This window comes from Eschrichtius robustus, chromosome 21, assembly GCF_028021215.1.
Source record: "Eschrichtius robustus isolate mEscRob2 chromosome 21, mEscRob2.pri, whole genome shotgun sequence".
NCBI lineage: Eukaryota > Metazoa > Chordata > Mammalia > Artiodactyla > Eschrichtiidae > Eschrichtius > Eschrichtius robustus.
Window position 1 is genome coordinate 8,636,816 of NC_090844.1, and position 19,113 is coordinate 8,655,928.

The following is a 19,113-nucleotide window of genomic DNA, read 5'->3' on the forward strand; positions in this document are numbered from 1 at the left end:
AATGATCAATCTTTGGATGATCTTGACTGCATCCTGTATTTTAACAAGCTGCTCTGTATGATGTGAATTCACTTTGTTCTTCGTGATAGAAAAAGTGGAGTCGTAGATGGTGGTGTGTGGGATTCAACCCTAGGAATATAGACTTTGGTTAAAATTCCAGTCGCTTGCCGTGAAATCTGCATCTGACACATCCCTTGATTTCAGGGCTTCACGATTTACATCGCTTGCAAGAGGAACTGTAGAATCACACACCAGCCCTGATGGGGGTCTGGCCAAGGATCGTGTTACCTTGCCTAGTTTAGCTGTCATCTGGTGGGACTTCTTTTAGCCCATGGCCGAGACTGCTCTCCTCCAAACAGACATACACCACCCACAGCACATCCCCCCCTGCCTGTCCCCAGCATCTGGGTCCCATCATTGGGATCAGCTCCACGTGTGTCTCCTGCTAAAACACGACTCTCCCCGCAGGGAAGCAGCAAGCTGGCTTTCATTAGGCGCTTGTGCTGTGCAGTGAATCACTCACTGATACAATTAGTTTCCGGATATTGACGTACGAGGCTGAAGGCTTCGTGTTCCAAGGGGAGAACATGAGAGCGATGGGTGATGTCCCTGGAAGTCGAAGGAGGGGGGAGGACTAAGGATTCACCCCCAAAGGAGGAATTTCAAAGATTTTTGTGGCAGCCTGTGATTAGGTTAGCAAAATATATGAACTCCAGACCTGCATGGTGACCACCTGCAGGGGTCATCACACTCCTGAGGCTACATGTTTTGGTCTCATAATTAAAATAAAGCCTCAACACTTCACAGTCCTGCATCTTATGTGTCTCATAATAATTGTGACAGAATTGGGACTTCCCTGGTGGCGCAGTGGTGAAGAATCCGCCTGCCAATGCAGGGGACACGGGTTCAATCCCAGGTCCGGGGAGATCCCACATGCCGTGGAGCAACTAAGCCCGTGAGCCACACCTACTGAGCCTGCGCTCTAGAGCCCACGAGCCACGACTACTGAGCCATGTGCTGCAACCACTGAAGCCCGCATGCCTAGAGCCCATGCTTAGTAACAAGAGAGGCCACCACAATGAGAAGCCCGCGCACCGCAACGAAGAGTAGCCCCCGCTCGCCGCAACTAGAGAAAACCCGTGCGCTGCAATGAAGACCCAACGCAGCCAAAAATAAAACAAAATGAAAAAATGAAAAAAATAAAATAATTGTGCCAAAATTAGGTGTAATCATTTACGGAGATGTAGGTCAGTTAAGGAAGTTATTGATAAGATTTTTTCCCAAGAAAATCAGTGACTGACGTACTTGTGCATCAGTTTACATTCTCTGTTCAAGTTCTATTATCTTTTTTTTTGAACAATAATGTATCAGTAGTATCACTAATACTTTAAAAAGCTCCAAGGGATAAAAGCGGGGGGGGGGGTGGTGGTGGTGGTGGTGGTGGTGGTGTGATGAATTGGGAGACTGGGACTGACATGTATACACTGATATGTAAAACATGGATAACTAATAAGAACCTGCTGTATAAATAAATAAATAAAATAAATAAAAAATAAAGTCATAAAAATAAATAAATAAAAAAACCCTCCTATTCCTCCTTATTTCGTACACCTACTGTTGGTTGGCTGTCTTTGCACACCACCAGTGTATCTTATAGAAGACTATTTAAAATTAGACTTGGTTCAACACTATAGTGTTCTCAAATTTCTCCAGGAATAGAAGAATGTGTGAAAAATATGAATGATTAGAATACGTAAATTTTTCGGTGGGAGATGATTGGTTTTAATCTGTTGCCTTCTTTTGGCATGTGGAGCCATAGGATAACAGAAACTAGGTTTTTCTTGAGGAAATAGACCTATTTCATTCCTGCCATTGTGTCACCATCTCTATACCCTTCCAAACAGGAGTGAGAGTAAATCAGATCATACAGGCGACCTCCAGCTTCCTCCTTCATCTCTGTTCAGTGGAAATGTTTGATGTGTCTTGATGACCATAACACACATTGTTTGCTCCTTTTTTCTGTTTTAGTACATTCAGGGTTCTTCTTAAACACATGGTCTCAGGATTTGGTGGGTTTTCCTTTTGTCATTTATTACTTTGACTTGGTTTGTGGGATATGTGGGGACATCACCGTGACGGGGTCATGAGGAACATGGGTGACTTGGAAAATGCACTTGTGCTACCAGATATTCAAATTTGGTGTTCCTAGATCCAGATAATTTAAAATTCCTCATCCTTATTTATGAAGGGATTAAAGCTGCTAATTCTGAGATGTGGAGAGAAAATAAGATCACTTCTTTTTTTTTTTTTTTTTTTTTTTCAAAAACCAAAATCGAGTTATGTTTATTGATGGGGCCCACCCCTGCTCTCCAGGGGAAAGGAAGTCCCCCAAGGAGCCCCCTGGACAAAACAGAAATGGCGGGAAGGGCCCATACAGGAAAGAACGTCTCTGAGGTTAAGATCACTTCTTTATGCCTCCTGTCAAAGACCTAAGTTCCACACGTGTTCATGTTTCATCCTATCTCTTTCCCATCCTCCCAACTTCGGTCAAACAGCCAAAAAAACTGTTGCTTCACTTGTGTGTTTCAAGCTTCCATCCATTTCCCCTTTTTCCAGGTCCTCTAAAGTTCTGCCTTATGAAAGAGAAAGGGAAATGTATGCAAATTTTAAACTCTATCTGTAAATTCATAAGGGTGCAGGGCGTAAATAGGCTTTTTCAATCAAAAGATGAGAATTTTATATATTCACATGCCAGGGGCATGACGGGGAATGAGAAAAAAAATTAGCTCTTTCAGACTAGGGCAGATTTGAGCATAAAGAACATGAGACATATTCTTTTCCTTACAGCAAAACAAAGCCAAGAGAAAAGGATTGGCTTTATTAAATTTACCGTTTACGGTTCTCAAGATGTGCATGTGAACACATCCATGGCAGGTATCCTTCGAGGAAGCTCAGGGCTGCAAGGGGAGCGGGTCAGTGACCCATCGTTGTGGTGTCCCCTTGGGCTGTGCATGCTTAATGGCCAGCCTGTGAACTGGGCAGGGATTTGCCTCCAGTGTCTTTCCTGTTCCTGGTTCAGAGCTTGGTTCTTTTATCATTCATTTACGTAATGATTTCATTTCAACAATTGGATTAATTGTCTATACATACCACTGTGTCATCAAGCCCAAGTTACTGATTATTTACCCATCGGTTTGGTCCAGTATAGTTTTAGGTCCTTTATGGCCCCAGTTTGAAATCCCTTGTGAGTTTCCAGGGGTTAAAAACACAGGCTCAAGAGAGATTCCTGGGTTTGAATCTTGACTCTGATACTCACCACCTTTGTGGTCTTAGGTAAGTCAATGAAGGTCTCTGAGGCTTAGTTTCTTCTCCCACAAAACAGTGTGTTATTTTAAGGATTTCATGAGCATGTGGTATAGACAATCTCTGAACAGTGACAGGCAGCTGGCAAAATGCCCATGGGGTCAGCTGGTGTTAAGAGTCGGTGTGCGTGTTAGAACCCAAGTCTAGGAAAGCAACTGGTCATGAACTCTTGAGTGACATATAATAATGATCACTCGTTCATCATCAGGGCTAGAATCCTACAGCCAGACTTTGGGATGCATTATCGAACCCTCCTTGTCTCCAGCCTCTGTCCTGAGGAACAGCTGCGTGTAGGACACAGATAAGGTCCCTTGTGTGAGTTAACTTTTCTCCGATAAGCCATTTGATGAAATTTTTGAATTCTCGTTTTGTTTTCCCAAGTCTCTTAAAATAATTACTAGTCATGTTTATAAAATGCATATATTTTAACAAGGGTTTTTTATGCTCTTTTAATTACACGTAAATTTCTTTTCCTACTAGCCAGCATTTCTAGATTTTCCTAATGCCTGTGTCTATTCTTGTTTGTGAACTTTACCAAAGCCCTTAAGATATTTTTACAGCCCTCTGAGAACACACTGGCAGTCATGAAGATGTGTGTAAATGTGGATTATCTTCACCGCCTTAAAAAAATATACCGTTTATTTGAAATAATTCTCCTTTACCCAACTGTTACATAATACTTAAATATTTTTAAGTATATATAGCTTTATTAATTTGCCCAATTAAATAACATTGCTAATTGTCCCAGTACCTTCTCTAGCCTGTGAACTCAGTAAGCATGGCTGCGTTTCTTGTATGCGCCAGACTCGTGGAAAGCCCTTGGTTTCAAAATTGTTGGAAGAGGAGATTCCTCATTTCTGTGTTGGGACACACAGGTTCTTTTATTTCTCTCCTCCTCCTATCTCTTCCTCCTTTTCAGTTGCCTCTGGTTTTTACCCAGACAGAGTCACTCTACAGAGTTTCAATAGGAGAGTCAGGAGAATGTTAGGTTGCAGCTAGTGTGGGCTGTCAGTCAGGATTTATAAAGTGTAAGTGAGGAGCGATCATTCCACGTTGAGTTTCGTCTGTCTCTCTCTCTAGATATCTTTCTCCTTTCTACTTCTGTGTGTGTTCGTGTGTATGTGTAGATGGTCCCTGACTCAAGAGTTTTTGACTTGCTAGTGGTAGGAAAGCCATATGCATTCACTAGAAGCCGTACTCTGAGGTTTGAATTGCGATCTGTCTCAGGTTGGCGCTATGCGGTCCCATCTCTCTCGTGATGCTGGGCAGAGACAGACACAGCTCCTGGTGAGCCGTGCGATCAGGAGGGTGAACAAAGGATGCACTGAAACCCACTGTGTTTTGTACTTCCAGTACAGTGTTTAATAAGTGACATGAGACATTCTGCACTATTTTTTTATAATGTAGGCTTTGTGTCAGATGAATTTTGCCCAACCGTAGGCTAATGTAAGTGATCTGAGCCCCACGTTTAAGGTAGGCTAGGAGAAGCTGGTGTCCCTTAGGTTAAGTGTGTTAAGTGCATTTTTGACTTAAAGCCATCATAAGTTGAAAATGTCTTATCAGGATGTAACCCATTATAAGTTGAGGAGAATCTGTAATTCTAAATACAGAGTTTCCATCTGACTGCCTAACTACTGGATTCAGGTTTCAGTTTTTACAGAAGAAGTTAGATTCACAATTAAGAAGGAAATCTCAATTTAAAAATATACTTTGTCAGATACCACAGTGAAATAAATAAATTTGCATATCATTTCAGGTCTTTGAAATACTTTCTCAACATGATTGAGCCCTGAAATAAACTCTAGGGGTCTTTGCCTAATCCCTTTGCTTGCCGATGAAGAAATCATTTAGGGCCTTGCCTTGTTTATCATAGCTGTGCTGAAATTTAGATGAGCTTTAAATATCCTAACCCTCAGATGAGAAAGTAAAGCAGTAAGCCTTTGAGTTATTCTAAAGTAGCACAGGGCTTATGTCAAATCTTAACATGGAAAAGTGGCATACCTGGGGGAAAAAAGATTGAAAAGAGATCTTGATAGAAAAATCCTACTAATGGATTTTGCACTAGAAAGACAATTTCTGGATCCTTATCACTCAGGTGGAGATGAAGTTGATAGCCCAGAAGGCTCAAGAGCAGAGGAAGAGAACGTTGGAGTTAAAGTACTTACAGTCATACTTAGGAGTGGAAAATGCTGTTACTATGTTAGTGTCATTTATAAATGGTGCTGTTTCTATTGTCATAATAGAGTCACACCGAGAGGCTGCTATTTCATGCTTGGGGGTAAAATCTGCTTCGATTTTTGTTTCTGATAATGTATCATAGACACTGTAATTATGAAATCACTTTCTCAAAATAGCTTGATGCATTGATAGGAAAAGAGGATCAGTGGATTAAGTCTTGGCAAATTTGTTTAGAATGTAATTTGGGAAAAATTCATTTTTATGACAGAGTAGTGTTTAGCTGAGAGTGAATTCCATTAGGAGGAAACTTTTATTCAGCACAAACTAAGATAGGCCAAGTATACTAAATCACCGCAACTGAGTGCAGTTCCTCTCAGGATTCTGGGGAGAAGTAAACTATGTACAGACCATGATATGAGCAATGATATGTTTAAGGAAAATAAGATGTTTTTCATGATGTTAGCCTCTTAGGAAGGAAGGGTGTAAGTTAAAGCAAAGGCAATGGTTTAATTGCTATATATACATATATAACAATGTTAAAATATATGCAATATATATAGCAATATTAACACTAATATTAATATTAGTGACAGGGCTACTAGAAATCTCATGACGTTCTCAAAATTTAACCATAGATACTCATGTAAGAGAGACTTAACCCTTTTAGAGGGCAAATGGCCATCTGCCTCTCACACAAAATCTTGATAGGAAAGTTCAAGACTTGTTAGTCAACTATGTTTTGTTTTGTTTTTTTCCCTCCAAGGTTTTCAGTTCTTGTTTTTAAGAGCTCTGTCCAATTACGTACATACATATCAGTCTTCATAGATGTGAAAAAATCCCTAACACTTCTGGAGTACGTATATTGTTTTAAAACAACTTGGCATGGACATTATTATTAAATGAATCACAGGTAAAATTTTGAGCTTACTATAGGAAAAAGACGTCATCACATTTGTATGTATCTGTACATCCACAGAGACGTAGATAGAAATGCAGATATCTAATGGGCATAGGAACTTTTTATTCCTGAAATTAGCATGGAAAACCATTTAAAAATGGCACCAGTAAATCATTTAGGTATTCCTTCTGCGTTCCTACTCACAAGGCAGATAACAAACTACCTAGAGTGACTCTTTAATTCCTAGTAAGCACTAGACAATAGGAAAAGATGCCTTGACTTGTAGACTTAAGGCATCTGTCTTACTACAAGATGTCCTGATTTTTCTTTGTATAAAGTTGATTACTTCCCTTGTATAACTTGTGGTTAAGTGAACAGAGTACAACTGAACATGAAATCCTTTCTTAGGCTTTTGTCAATGTGCAATTTTACCAAATGTTTTACCTCTAGACTTTTTTGGTCTAATAATTGCAACCTAGAATTGTTGGGAACTCAGTGTAGGGCTAAAATAGTGTAATAAAACCAAATGACTACATCACATTCTTCTTGTTAAATCAAACCAGACTCAAACAGATGTGATAAGAGCTTTGGGAAGGGGAAAACAGGCAGTACAGTACAGACATATCACATCTGCATTTGTAATTGTTTAATATTAAAAAAAGACTTATAGTTTTAACTTTTTAATAAAGACAATGAAGACTTCAAGTATAGTAGCTTCAAATATCTTTGCTGCTGGGCCAATCATAGGACATACTAAAATTTTTGAAAATAGAAATCTAAAGAAAGTATAAAGTATTTAACTTTGGCTTTGCCCAAGAGAAGTTAAATGAAGCTCTCACAGAGTTTAAAATCCAAACTTTTTTTTAGCAGTGGAACTATGCGACAGTTCAAATAAATGTAATGTATATAAATATATCATGATAAAAATCTACCATTGAAATTGATACTGTAAGTAGGTTTATAACTTTTATATTAATTGTTATAAATGATATTTTGAACAGAATAGAAAAATAAATGAAATAGGTACTATTTTCATTTAGGAGTGTACCTCTCTTGAATGGAGTTATAACTTCCTCATTAATTTATGTGAAATAAACTGTGCTCACACCAGTCTTGTTTCCGCTGACCTTTTCACTCAATTTCTTATTTTTTCTCCAGCCTCACCACTTCTAATACTCAAGATTATTGCATTGGTATCAGCAATTTGAGTATCTTGAGTGATGCACAATATTTTTGATATATTTCTAAGTGCAATTCATTCTAGTAATTTCTTGAGAGATGGAAGAAGAATAAATTTGTTCGATTCTGAAACTCATGTTTCTACCGAGTGAACAAGCACTGAGAATATAGAAGGGCTGCCCCACATCGTCCTTACTTTATTTAATAATCACTCATCTTTGACAGGCTGTATCATTTACCCAGATCACAGGATGTGAGAGGGGAATTGCTTTCTCCCAGTAGAAAATACAGTAAATGAGATTCTATCAGACAACAGGCAGGCAGCTAGAAAAGGACAGACAGAGGTAGGGGTGTGTATGTGTGTGTGTGTGGGGAGAGAGAGAGAGGTTTGGACCTTTGCTACCTATACTTTTCTTCTTTTTTTTTTTTTTTTTTTTTTTTGCTGAGAGTGAAATGTTTCTATCACTTTTCTCATACCCATTCCCTTTTCTAATCATTTTCTTTCTCTTCCCACAGATGATTCAGTGATGGTGTCAGGTGAAAACCCAATGCTTTGACTAGGATGCTAGGGTTGTTTTCAACAGTGACAACCATGTTTCTGAGTTGCACTCTAGGAAGAAGTAGGTCAAATGTGCATATGTTGTAGGTGATATTGGGTTTGATAGAAATGGGGAGGGGAAAGCAGAGTTAATTTTCTTTCTTTCTTGTTTTCATTGACTTGCCACTGTGTGAATACCATGATGAGTTATATCTAGAGATAAAGTGGCTTACAAAGATCTAAAGACACATGGATGGAAGCAAGATAAAATTCTGAAGGAATGCAAATTACAGAATCTGCAACGAGGCTACTATAAAAATTCACACGTTGCTTAGGGAAGGCCAGAAATTTGGTTCGAAATTTTCTTTTAGTCAACACTAAGCAACTTAAACAGCTCCATGATTTACTAGGTGTTAAAAATAAACTGGTTGCCCCTAAGAACATATGTTTCCTGAAGGAAGATAACACTGAAATTTATCCCCAGAGTCCTCATGCAAAGGATACGAATGATGTACTACAGAGATAATCAGCAGCGTACATCCTCATCAGCGTATTTGCAGAGAGACTGAAGAGTGAGTTCCTCACTGGTCATTGTTCAGATTCCTCACTCTCAGCTGGTGTGATGGGTAATGGCTATAAACATTGGAACCACAAATTTAGCTCTTGACGGTCTCAATGATTAACTGAATCAACTCTCCTACCCCTCTCAACCAACACTGGACTTCATGCTTTCGTGCTCAAATATGAATGAGTGCATTCCATTTCAGCGATTTAAAGCAGATCACTTGTATATATTTTATCTACCATTGTGCATGTTGAACTTCCCCAAACTTCCAACCAGTAGTCATATAACATTGTTTTTACAACTCTTAGTATGTTGTTACTTTTTTTCTGAGATAATAGTTTGACTCTTCCCTTCCTATTCATGATTCCTTTTATAATTCATTAAAGAAAACATGAATGTGTGTTTATTTTAAAGTGCTACCATGTTATTTGATATCTAAACTTATGGTAATAAATATTAAAACTTCAAAACGGACTACACTAAATAATCAACATTTTTTTGTTCAATTAAGTTTTGAATCTAATGAGAGAATGTCTTATTATTAAATACTGTGTTTTTGTACTAATTTGATGATTTTAATCTGTATATATTTTCTTGAGTGCCTCCATCCAAAGCCCTCCAGTCTTTTGTTTTATTAAATTTTTAAATTTGAGATAATCATAGATTTACATGCAGCTGTCTTTACCCAGGTTCTCGAAAGATAACATCTTACAAAACGGTAGTAGAGGGACACTGCCAGGATACCGACATTGAAACTGTCGAGACACAGAACGTAAGATTCCCTCATGTGGTCCTTTTATGGCCACGCCCACCTCCCTCCTGTCCCAACTCCCTGCTTAACTACTGGCCACAAATAACCTGTTCTCCTTTTCAATAAGTTTGTCATTTCAAGAATGTTAAAGTCATACAGTATGTAATCTATTTCGGATTGACTTTTTTCCCACTCTGCATAATTCTCTGGAGAGTCATCCAGGTGTTATAAATCAATAGTTCATTTCTCTTTATTGTTGAGTAATAGTAGTACATGGTATAGATGTTCCACAGTTTGTATATCATTCACCTCTTGAGGGATATATGAGTTATTTCCAGTTTTTGATTATTAAGTGTATGTTTATGTGTATATATATATATTCATATATATTCTAGTACAGGTTTTGTGTGAGCATAAATCTTCATTTCTCTGGGGTAAATAGTGCCCAGGAGAGTAATTGCTTGGTCATCTGATAATTGCATGTTTAATTTTTTAAGAAACTGTCAAACTTTCCAAAGTGGTTCTGCCCACTAGCGATATATGAGCAATCCATTTTCTCCACATTCTAGCCAGTGTTTGTCACTGTTTTTCATTTTAGCCATTCTGAATAGGTGTGTATATTCTGTTTTTCATTTTAGCCATTCTGAATAGGTGTGTATATCACTACAATAGGAGTGATATTTCTTTGTGGTTTTAATTTGCATTTCCCAAATGACTGATGGTGTTGAACATCTTTTCATGTGCTTATTTGCCATCTGTATATCCTTTTAGATGAATCGACACTTTGTTTTTTGCCTGTTTTCTAATTACATTATTTGTTCTTTTGCTGTTGAGTCTTTAAAGTTTTTTTAATATATTCTAGACACATGGCCTTGTCAGATACGTGGTTTGCAGATATTTTTTAGCAGTCTGTAGCATGTCTTTTCATTTCTTAACTGGGTCTTTCACAGAGCGAATGGTTTTAATGTTTATCACTTTTTTCTTTTATGGATTGTGCTTTTGGTGTCCAGTCTAGGAACTCTTTGGCTAGTCCAAGATCCTAAAGATTTTCCCCTATGATTTCTCCTAGAAGTTGTATATTTTTACATTTTACGTTTATGCCTGTGATCCCATATTGAGTTAATTATTCTATAGGGTGTTAGACTTTGGTCTAGGCTCTTTTTTGGTTGTTTTTGCCTGTGGACGTCCAGTTGTTCAAGCGCCATTTGTTGAAAGGCTTTCTTCGCTCCACTGAGTTGTCTTTGCACCTTTTCAAAAATTATTTGGGCATATTTACATGAGTCTGTTTCTGAGTTCTCTGTTTTGATATACTGATGGATTGGTCTGTCCCTCTGCCAGTACCACATGGATTTGGTTACTGTAGCTACAAAGTAAGTCTTGAAAACAGGTGTACTGATTCCTCCTATTTTATCCTTTTTCAAAATTGTTTAAGCCATTCTTTTTTTTTTTTTTTTTTTTGGCTTTCCATTTAAATTTTAGAAGAATCTTGGCTGTGTCTAAAAAAAGTCTTGCTGGGATTTTGACAGAAATTGTCTTAAACCTACATATAAGTCTGAGGAGAATGGACATCTTTACAGTGTTGAGTCTTCCAGTCTATTAACGTGGTATATTGCTCTATTTAATTTTTTATTCATTTCTTTCTTCAGCATTATAGGGTTTTCAGGACACAGTTTTGTACCTGTTATATCTAAGTGTTCGTTTGGCTATTGTAAATGGCATTGTATCTTTAATTTTGGTGTCCACATGTTCAGTGCTAGCATGTATAAATAAAACTGAATTTTGTATGTTCATTGTGTATCCTGGGCAGTTGCTAATTTCAAGTATTAACTCAAGTTTTCTTGTAGATTCCTTGGCATAATCTATGTAGCTAATTGCGCAAGTAGAGTCGATTTTATTTTTTCCTTTCTGATCCGTATGCATTTATTTCTTTTACTTGGCTTATGGCACTGGCTAGATCCTCTGGCATAATGTTGAATAAAAGTGGTGAAGCCATACCTTTTTGCCTGTTCTTAGTCTTAGGGGGAAGCATTCAGTCTTCCCCCAATAAGTATAATGTTAGATGTAGGTTGTTGTTGTTTTTTTTTTTTTTTTACAGGTACTGATTGTCAAGTTGGGGATGTTTTCCTCCATTCGTATTTTATTGAAAGTTTTTCTCATGATTGGATGCTTAAATTAGTCAAATGCTTTTTCCTACATAGAATATTACAGTCCTGTGATTTTATTCTGTAGCTTGTTATTATGGCAGATTACGCTGATTGATTTTCAAATACTGAACTGTGTTTACATTCCTGGAATAAACACCCCTTGGCCTTATTGAACAACTGTTATCTATTGCTTACTTCTATTTTCTCTTATTCTGGTAAGGACTCTTACATCTGTATTTATGAGGGATATTTGTCTGTTTCTTTCTTTTTTTTTTTTTTTTGGTGCTGCCTTTGTCCGTCTTTGGTAGCAGGGTGTCTTAGCTTGGTCTGCACAACAAAATACCATAGATTGGGTGGCTTAAACAACAGAACTGTATTTTCTCACATGTTTGGAGGCTAAAAATCTGATATTAGGGTGTAGTATGGTCAAGTTCTTGTGAAGACTCTCCTCCTGGTTCGTAGACCCCTGTCTTCTGGGTGTGCGAGCACATGGCCTTTTCTTAGTGCACGCGTGTGGCAGGGTCGGAGGAAAGGGAAGAGACAGAGAGAGTTCTTTCTCTTCTTTGTCCTCTTCTTATAAGGCCACCAGTCCTGTTGGATTAGCATCCCATCCTTATGAATTTAGTTCCTCTTAATTACCTCCTAAAAGCCTTATTTATGGTTATTAAAGGGGAAACCTGGGGGAAAGTGATAAATTAGGAGATTGAGATGAACATATATACATTACTGTACATAAAATGGATATCTAGTACCTACGGTATAGCACAGGGAACTCTACTCAATATTCTGTAATAACCTGTATGAGAAAATAATCTGAAAAAGAATGGATATATATATATATATATATATATATATCCATATCCATATCTACAAATAAACTGATGCACTTTGCTGTACACCTGAAACTAACACAACATTGTAAATCAACCATATGCCAATGAAAACTGAAAAAATAAAGAAATGACAAATACAGTTACATTGGGGGTTAGGGCTTCACGATGCAAATTTTGGAAGCAACAATTCAGTCCATAGCACAGAGTAATAATAGTGCCATAAAATGAGTAAGGAAGTGTTTTATCCACTTCTGTTTTCTGGAAGAGATTGCGTAAAATTGTTAATTCTTTACATGTTTGGTAGATGTCTCGGTGCATTTAGGTAAATGCCTTAGTATGTATAACAGATACCGTAGACTGGGTGGCTTATAAAAAACAAAAACCTCTCTTGTGTGGTTCTTGAGACTGGGAAGTCCAAGGTCAAGGTGCCCGCTGTTTCAGTGTCTGCTGAAGGCCCGCTTCCTGTTCAGAGACAGTTTCTTCTTGTTGTGTCCTCGCATGGCAGAAGGGGCGAGAGAGCTCTCTGGAGTCGCTTTTATAAGGATACTGTGCCCTCATGATCTAATTACCACCCAAAGGCCCCACTCCAAATACCATCATGATGGGAATTAGATTTCAACATATGACTTTGGGGTGACACAGACATTCAGTCTATGGCAGAAGAATTCTTCTGTAAAACCACCTGGGCCTGGACTTTTCTTTCAGGGGAGTTTTAATAGTTATAGTGTAACTATTCAATGTTACATTACATTAACATTTACATTACATTACATTAAATGTAATGTAAATGTTATTCACATTTTCTGTTTCATCGAGTAAGTTGTGGTCATTCGTTGTGTGTGTGTGTTTTAAGGAAGTAAGCAATTTCAGTTTTGTCAAATTTATGGGTGTAGTTTTTAGAGCATTTTTTCCATACCTGTGGGGTCTCTAGTAATATTTGCTATTTTATTCCTGTTATTAGATATTTATCTAATCCCCCTCTTTATTCTTATCCCTATTCTTATCTCTATTTATTCTTATCCCCCTCTTTTTTTTTTTTTGGTCATTTCTGCTACATGTGTTAGATCTTTTCCAAGAATTAGGCTTTGTTTCATTGCTTTCCCATTTTCATTTCCATTGATTTTGGCATTTATCTGTAATTTCTTGCCTTCTTGCTTTAGGTTTATTTTACTCTCCCTTTTCTAAGCTCTTGAGATGGGAACTTGGATTACACATATGAGAATTTTCCTCTTTCCTAATGTATGTTTTCAGTGCTGTTAACTTCCCCCTCAGCACTGCTTAGCTGAGTCCTACAGATTTTGGTATCTTGTGTTTCTATTTCATTCAGTTTAATGTACTTTAAAAAATTTCCCTTGAGACTTCTTTGATCCATGGATTATTTAGAAGTGTGCTGTTTGCTGGTTGACAATTGTCCTGTCATTTTTCTCTTATTAGTTTCTGGTTTGATTCTGCAACTACAGTGGTTGTTAATTAGGCCTTTAATACCATAGACTTACTGGCAAGACAGAGTTTCTGCCCCTGGAAATGAATGTTCAGGTTGATTTTTTTCTTTTTTTTGAGTCAGAAGTTTGTGTTCAGACTACACTAAACCATGCAACTGTAGACAAACTATTTAAATAGTAAACTTGAGGTAAGATATAAATTGAAGCATCTCTTTAACCTTTAGAAAAGCTATTTGTTTGTAAAGTATTATATTTTACATATTATTATACTAGTTCACTCCTTCGGAGTTCTTTCTCATCATTAAGATTTCTTAATATATCCCAACCTAGTTATAATTGAAACACATATCTTAAAATCCAAAAGATTTGTCTTGAAAACCAAATATCAAAATCAATTCATTTGACCTGAGCTCAAGGTAGTGATTGATTTTTATTTCTGACGTTGTGACTAGGATTTGTTTTCTTTTCAAGAGAAACTGATTTATTGGGGGGTGGGAAGATAGTAAGAATAAGCACATTAATGATGAGTTGTGACAGCACACTATCTAATAATTTAAGAGAAAAATAAACTCAGAAGCACATGCAGTGTTACATTGTTTCGCACAGCAGGTGTAAGGATGACTGCATTGCTGTAAGTTCTGTGCGCTCTCTTTAGACAATGGTGTATTGTACATGTCCTTCAAGAAAAAAATCTTTTCAAAAAGTGTTTAAATAAGCAAACGCTGGTCCTTGAAAATGCTTCATTTCAATTACCTGGCAACACCTGGTGTATGGATCACGTAATTGTTCAGTGACTTACGTCAAATAAACAGGCCACAGTGGAAAGAGGAATTGAATGACTTCATCAAATAAGCTTCAATAACAAGTTCACGCTTTTTGACTGTATTCACCTCTTTTTGAAATTTAGGTTGTCGGGATTTCAGCTCCCTTCCTGCATCGTCAGCACCGGCTCCATCCTTACTCTGTGGTTCACGACAGACTTCGCCGTGAGTGCCCAGGGATTCAAAGCCCTGTATGAAGGTAGGATGCTCGTTGTGCACTGCACACACCCACCGTCCAGGTGACCTCACACTGAAGATTTTCATGCAAACGGAAGCTGCTATTTCAGAGGTGGTTTAATGGTGCAAACATTTGACTTGTGTGCTTTGATGATGGGAGAACACTATTTACTACAATGGCCCAACATTCTAGCACAAAACGTGTGTTGACAATTTTCCTTTACTGGTAGAACTTTTTGATCGGAAGAGTGGTTTTTCTTTTGACGTGTGGTAGAGAAGTTTTGAGAATTTAGAATACTAATTGATAGAGCGCCTTTTCTGTGAAGAATTAATTCTTAAGGCAGACACGTTTTCTTAAAATTATTGTTGGACAGTAATACTCAGAGTTGGTGCTTAGGTAAAGGGAATTCCATTGCGTGAGTTTTGGTTGACAAAGTGGAAACTTTTAATGGAGAAAATGATTTCAGTTTTACTGTTTGGAGCTTGCAAGGCATCAGGAGTGAGTTTTGTTTTGTTTTTGTTTTTTGGTGTTTTCGGATTTTGTGCCAAGGTGCCCTTAGGGTCTTGCTGTCATTGGTGACTGTTTGGGGCAGAAATTTTAAGAAGATAAAAGAGAGTTCAACCTTTGATAGAGGGAATAATACGGATGATCACTTGAAGTATTCAGTTTTAAGAAATTGCACTACTAATACTGTAAGTGTAAATGCTGAGGTCTCTTTAGTCTTGTTTCACATAGATATTTTAAACTTTCTTTCATGTGTAACACAAAATCTTTTATTTTTAACATAGACTCTGAAGCCCATGAATTGAAAAGGACTGCGGGTAAGGGATAGCCCAATCCCTATTTACAACACACACTGTTCACTTAACGAGCCTTTCTGGGTTCAGTCACATCTGTGTATGTTCTTCTTTGGAGTGTTCCGTACACTTGGGCAAAAATCATTCTTCGTGGAAAGATAAAATCTACATGTGCTTTGTGCAACTGAACTTAACTACTATGCAATGATCAGGAAATACAAGGGTAGAATGTCTTCTTTGCACAGTAAAATAAACAGAGCAATTTATCCTTTCATTTAAAGTCTTATGTGGAATGATGCTTAGTATTGTATACTATTCTGACTCCAATTCTTCCAGGCCACTGCGTTTATATATAAACCTGCATCAGTGGCCTGAAAGGGTAACTCATCTTTAAGTATATTACTGATTACCAGGGGATAATTTAATCTTTGGAAGAGTAACAGGCTAGTTTAAGATTAATGGGTGCTATTATCTTTCAGATTTGCTTGTATCTACCACTATCCTGTATACCCTAACTTCACATAATTTCTCTTTCGCTTAACATTACAAAAGTGTTTCTAAAGCCATCGGTACTAGGTACTGTGAAACAGAACTTGTCCAATCAGCATATATGGTATTTGCTCGGAAGGTAGATAATGCTTCAACATTTTAGAAACCTTGGCAATTTTCCTCCCCTTTCTGACAAAGTTGATCCTTGAATATCATGTTTTGTTAAATTTCGTAAGATAAATGTTGCAGAAACTCTACTGATGCTGGGAGATTGCCAGATGAATAATTCTACTGAATCTTTCCGGGCTATTGTTGTTGGTGTTAGTGGTTGTCAGCATGGTAAAATAAAAAATGATTGAGATTTTTCTCCGTTGGGAAAATGTTTATGAGTTATTAACAAAATTGGGAAAATGACGAGAAAAGTAAACAAGGTCATGAGTTCAATGTATTTTTTCAAATGTTGATGTGTGAAGATGCAGTTTTTTGAAATTTGTGTTTTAAATAGTGACATTACAATATAGTCTGATATTTACAAGTTAATACAAGTCATTGTTTTGAAAGAAAAAACTTAAAATAAAAAGTACTTTGTCAGCAAAACAGAAATTGTATAAAATATTCAATATCTTTATTTGTAAAATAGTTCTCAATTAGATTAAAGGTCTACTGAGAAAATAAATTTGTACTATCTGGAGAAATAAAGTTAAATAGTCTAAACAGAAGATTAAAGACTAGAGAATTTATCTAGAAGAGACTAAAGCTTTCACTGTAGGTATCAACTGATTTATCAATAGTATCAGTTCTCACAGGGAATTTAGACATAATTTTAACTTACCAATGTAATGGTCATGGGGAAAAGTGAGATTTTTATTGAGCAGTGTATAAAATATGTAAATACACTTATTCAGATATAATATTAAGCAGAAGCAGTGATAGTAGTCAGAAAAATGTCTAAAGTCTTTTTGTAACCAGAACATTGAATCCCATTGGTTTTTATATTGGCAAGACTCCATCAAGTAATTAATATAAGCCAAATAATATAATAAAACGTCCACGTCTTATCCAAGACCTCTAAAGAGAATTTAATTTAAAAATGTAATACTAGGGCTTCCCTGGTGGCACAGTGGTCAAGAATCCGCCTGCCAACGCAGGGGACACAGGTTCGAGCCCTGGTCCAGGAAGATCCCACATGCCGCGGAGAAACTAAGCCCGTACGCCACAACTATTGAGCTCTGTGCTCTAGAGCCCACTAGCCACAACTTCTGAGCCCGCGTGCCACAACTGCTGAAGCCCACGCACCTAGAGCCCGTGCTCCGCAACAAGAGAAGCCACTGCAAGGAGAAGACTGCACACCGCAGCGAAGAGTAGCCCCCGCTCGCCGCAACTAGAGAAAGCCTGTGCACAGCAACAAAGACCCAACACAGCCAAAAATAAATAAATAAATTTATTTTTTAAAAAATGTAATACTAAATCAGCTTAAAAATTTTTTTCTCTAGTTCTTAAACCATTACTAATTTATCTAATTAAAATTAGTAATTATTTAGTATTACCATATTGATGTTTAAATTTCTAATTTTCATTTATTTGCTTGAATTGGAGAAAATCTTCCAAATTTAAAAAATCTGTCTATACAAAATAACCTTTATAATAAACTTAATCAAGGAACTGAACTTTATTATAGTTTGCTGATGGTACTTTGGACTGGTACGTTGCATAAATTATTCATACATAGAGATATTAAGCTACCTAAGGAGTATGGAAACAATAAATTAAAATATTCTAATTGATGCATTCGGTTGTTGAACTTAACCCTGGAAATTAAATGGAAATATTTATAAATTTCACACTAACATTATTCACATACAGTAATTAGCTCTCTAAATAGTGAGTAAGTTTATAGATTGTTGATGAAATCAACATATTTTAACCCATAAATACAGACTAATAAAATTGTAGTTACTAATTTAGTAGGGTGTTTTATAATGTTAAATTTCCTAGTTCCGTCACTGAACATTATTCTTCGTGGTCAACCAAAGAATTTGCATAATTTTCTTTGGTAAATTTATAACAAAAAATATTAGGATTACACATAATTTACAGTGAGATGGATTACTATCAAAATTCCTACGTTTATCCAATACTGAAGTCCTATGTGTATAAATAGCATTCATTCATGTATTTCTATTTGCCAACTTCCTTTCATCAAGATCTCAGTTACTAAAATAAAATTATTTTTGTCATCAAGTTTATTTATGATTTAAGAAAAAAAATCATATAGGAGGTCGGAAAATTGACATGGCATGTCAGGACGTGACAGATATTATGTCATGACAAACGTGTGACAAGGCAGTCATTAGACTTAAGGACAAAGAGAAGAAACCCATTTGGTGACATGGGACAATCTCGAGCTTATGCCCCAAAGAACTTGTCACTCTGATGCTCTTTTTATTTTTTCATTTTTTAAGAGGGAAACCTTCCCCTGTTTTAATGCTTTTTCTTACTGGTGACAAAGTGAACTAAGCATTAGAAACAGTAGTGAATATATGATGAAAACTCTTCAACTCCCAATTTTTGGTTCTGAAGTCTGATTTATTTTTAAGTGACATTTCTCTTGTTAATGCACATCTTTATTTTTATCCTGAATATCATTTCAAATGTTTCATGAATTACTTGGTAATTTTTCATACATTGACTTTTAATAATTTTAGTATTGGTTATATTTTTAAAATTTAGTTTTTTACCAATTATTTACTATAATTTCGATGGACTTTTTAGATATTTTTGCAAGTGAAATAAGTTTCTTTGACAGTGATTGTATTTTGATAATCCAATACTTTGTGTGAAATAGAACTTTTGTATATTATAGTACTTGTACTTGAGTAGAAAGCCCCAACTCTGTGATTCAAATTAATGTGTCCAATGTGTATTCACTAGAATAAA

At 36.7% G+C, this 19,113-nt stretch overlaps 1 protein-coding gene across 1 annotated transcript in view; it reads left to right on the top strand.

Annotated features, from left to right (window-relative positions):
- The window catches only part of CSMD1 (CUB and Sushi multiple domains 1), a 1,889,718-nt gene that overhangs the window by 584,886 nt on the left and 1,285,719 nt on the right, over positions 1-19,113 (top strand). The window contains exon 4 of the mRNA XM_068531988.1: positions 14,799-14,911. Coding sequence (XP_068388089.1) covers positions 14,799-14,911 — 113 coding nt within the window. The remainder of the gene's footprint in view (positions 1-14,798; positions 14,912-19,113) is intronic.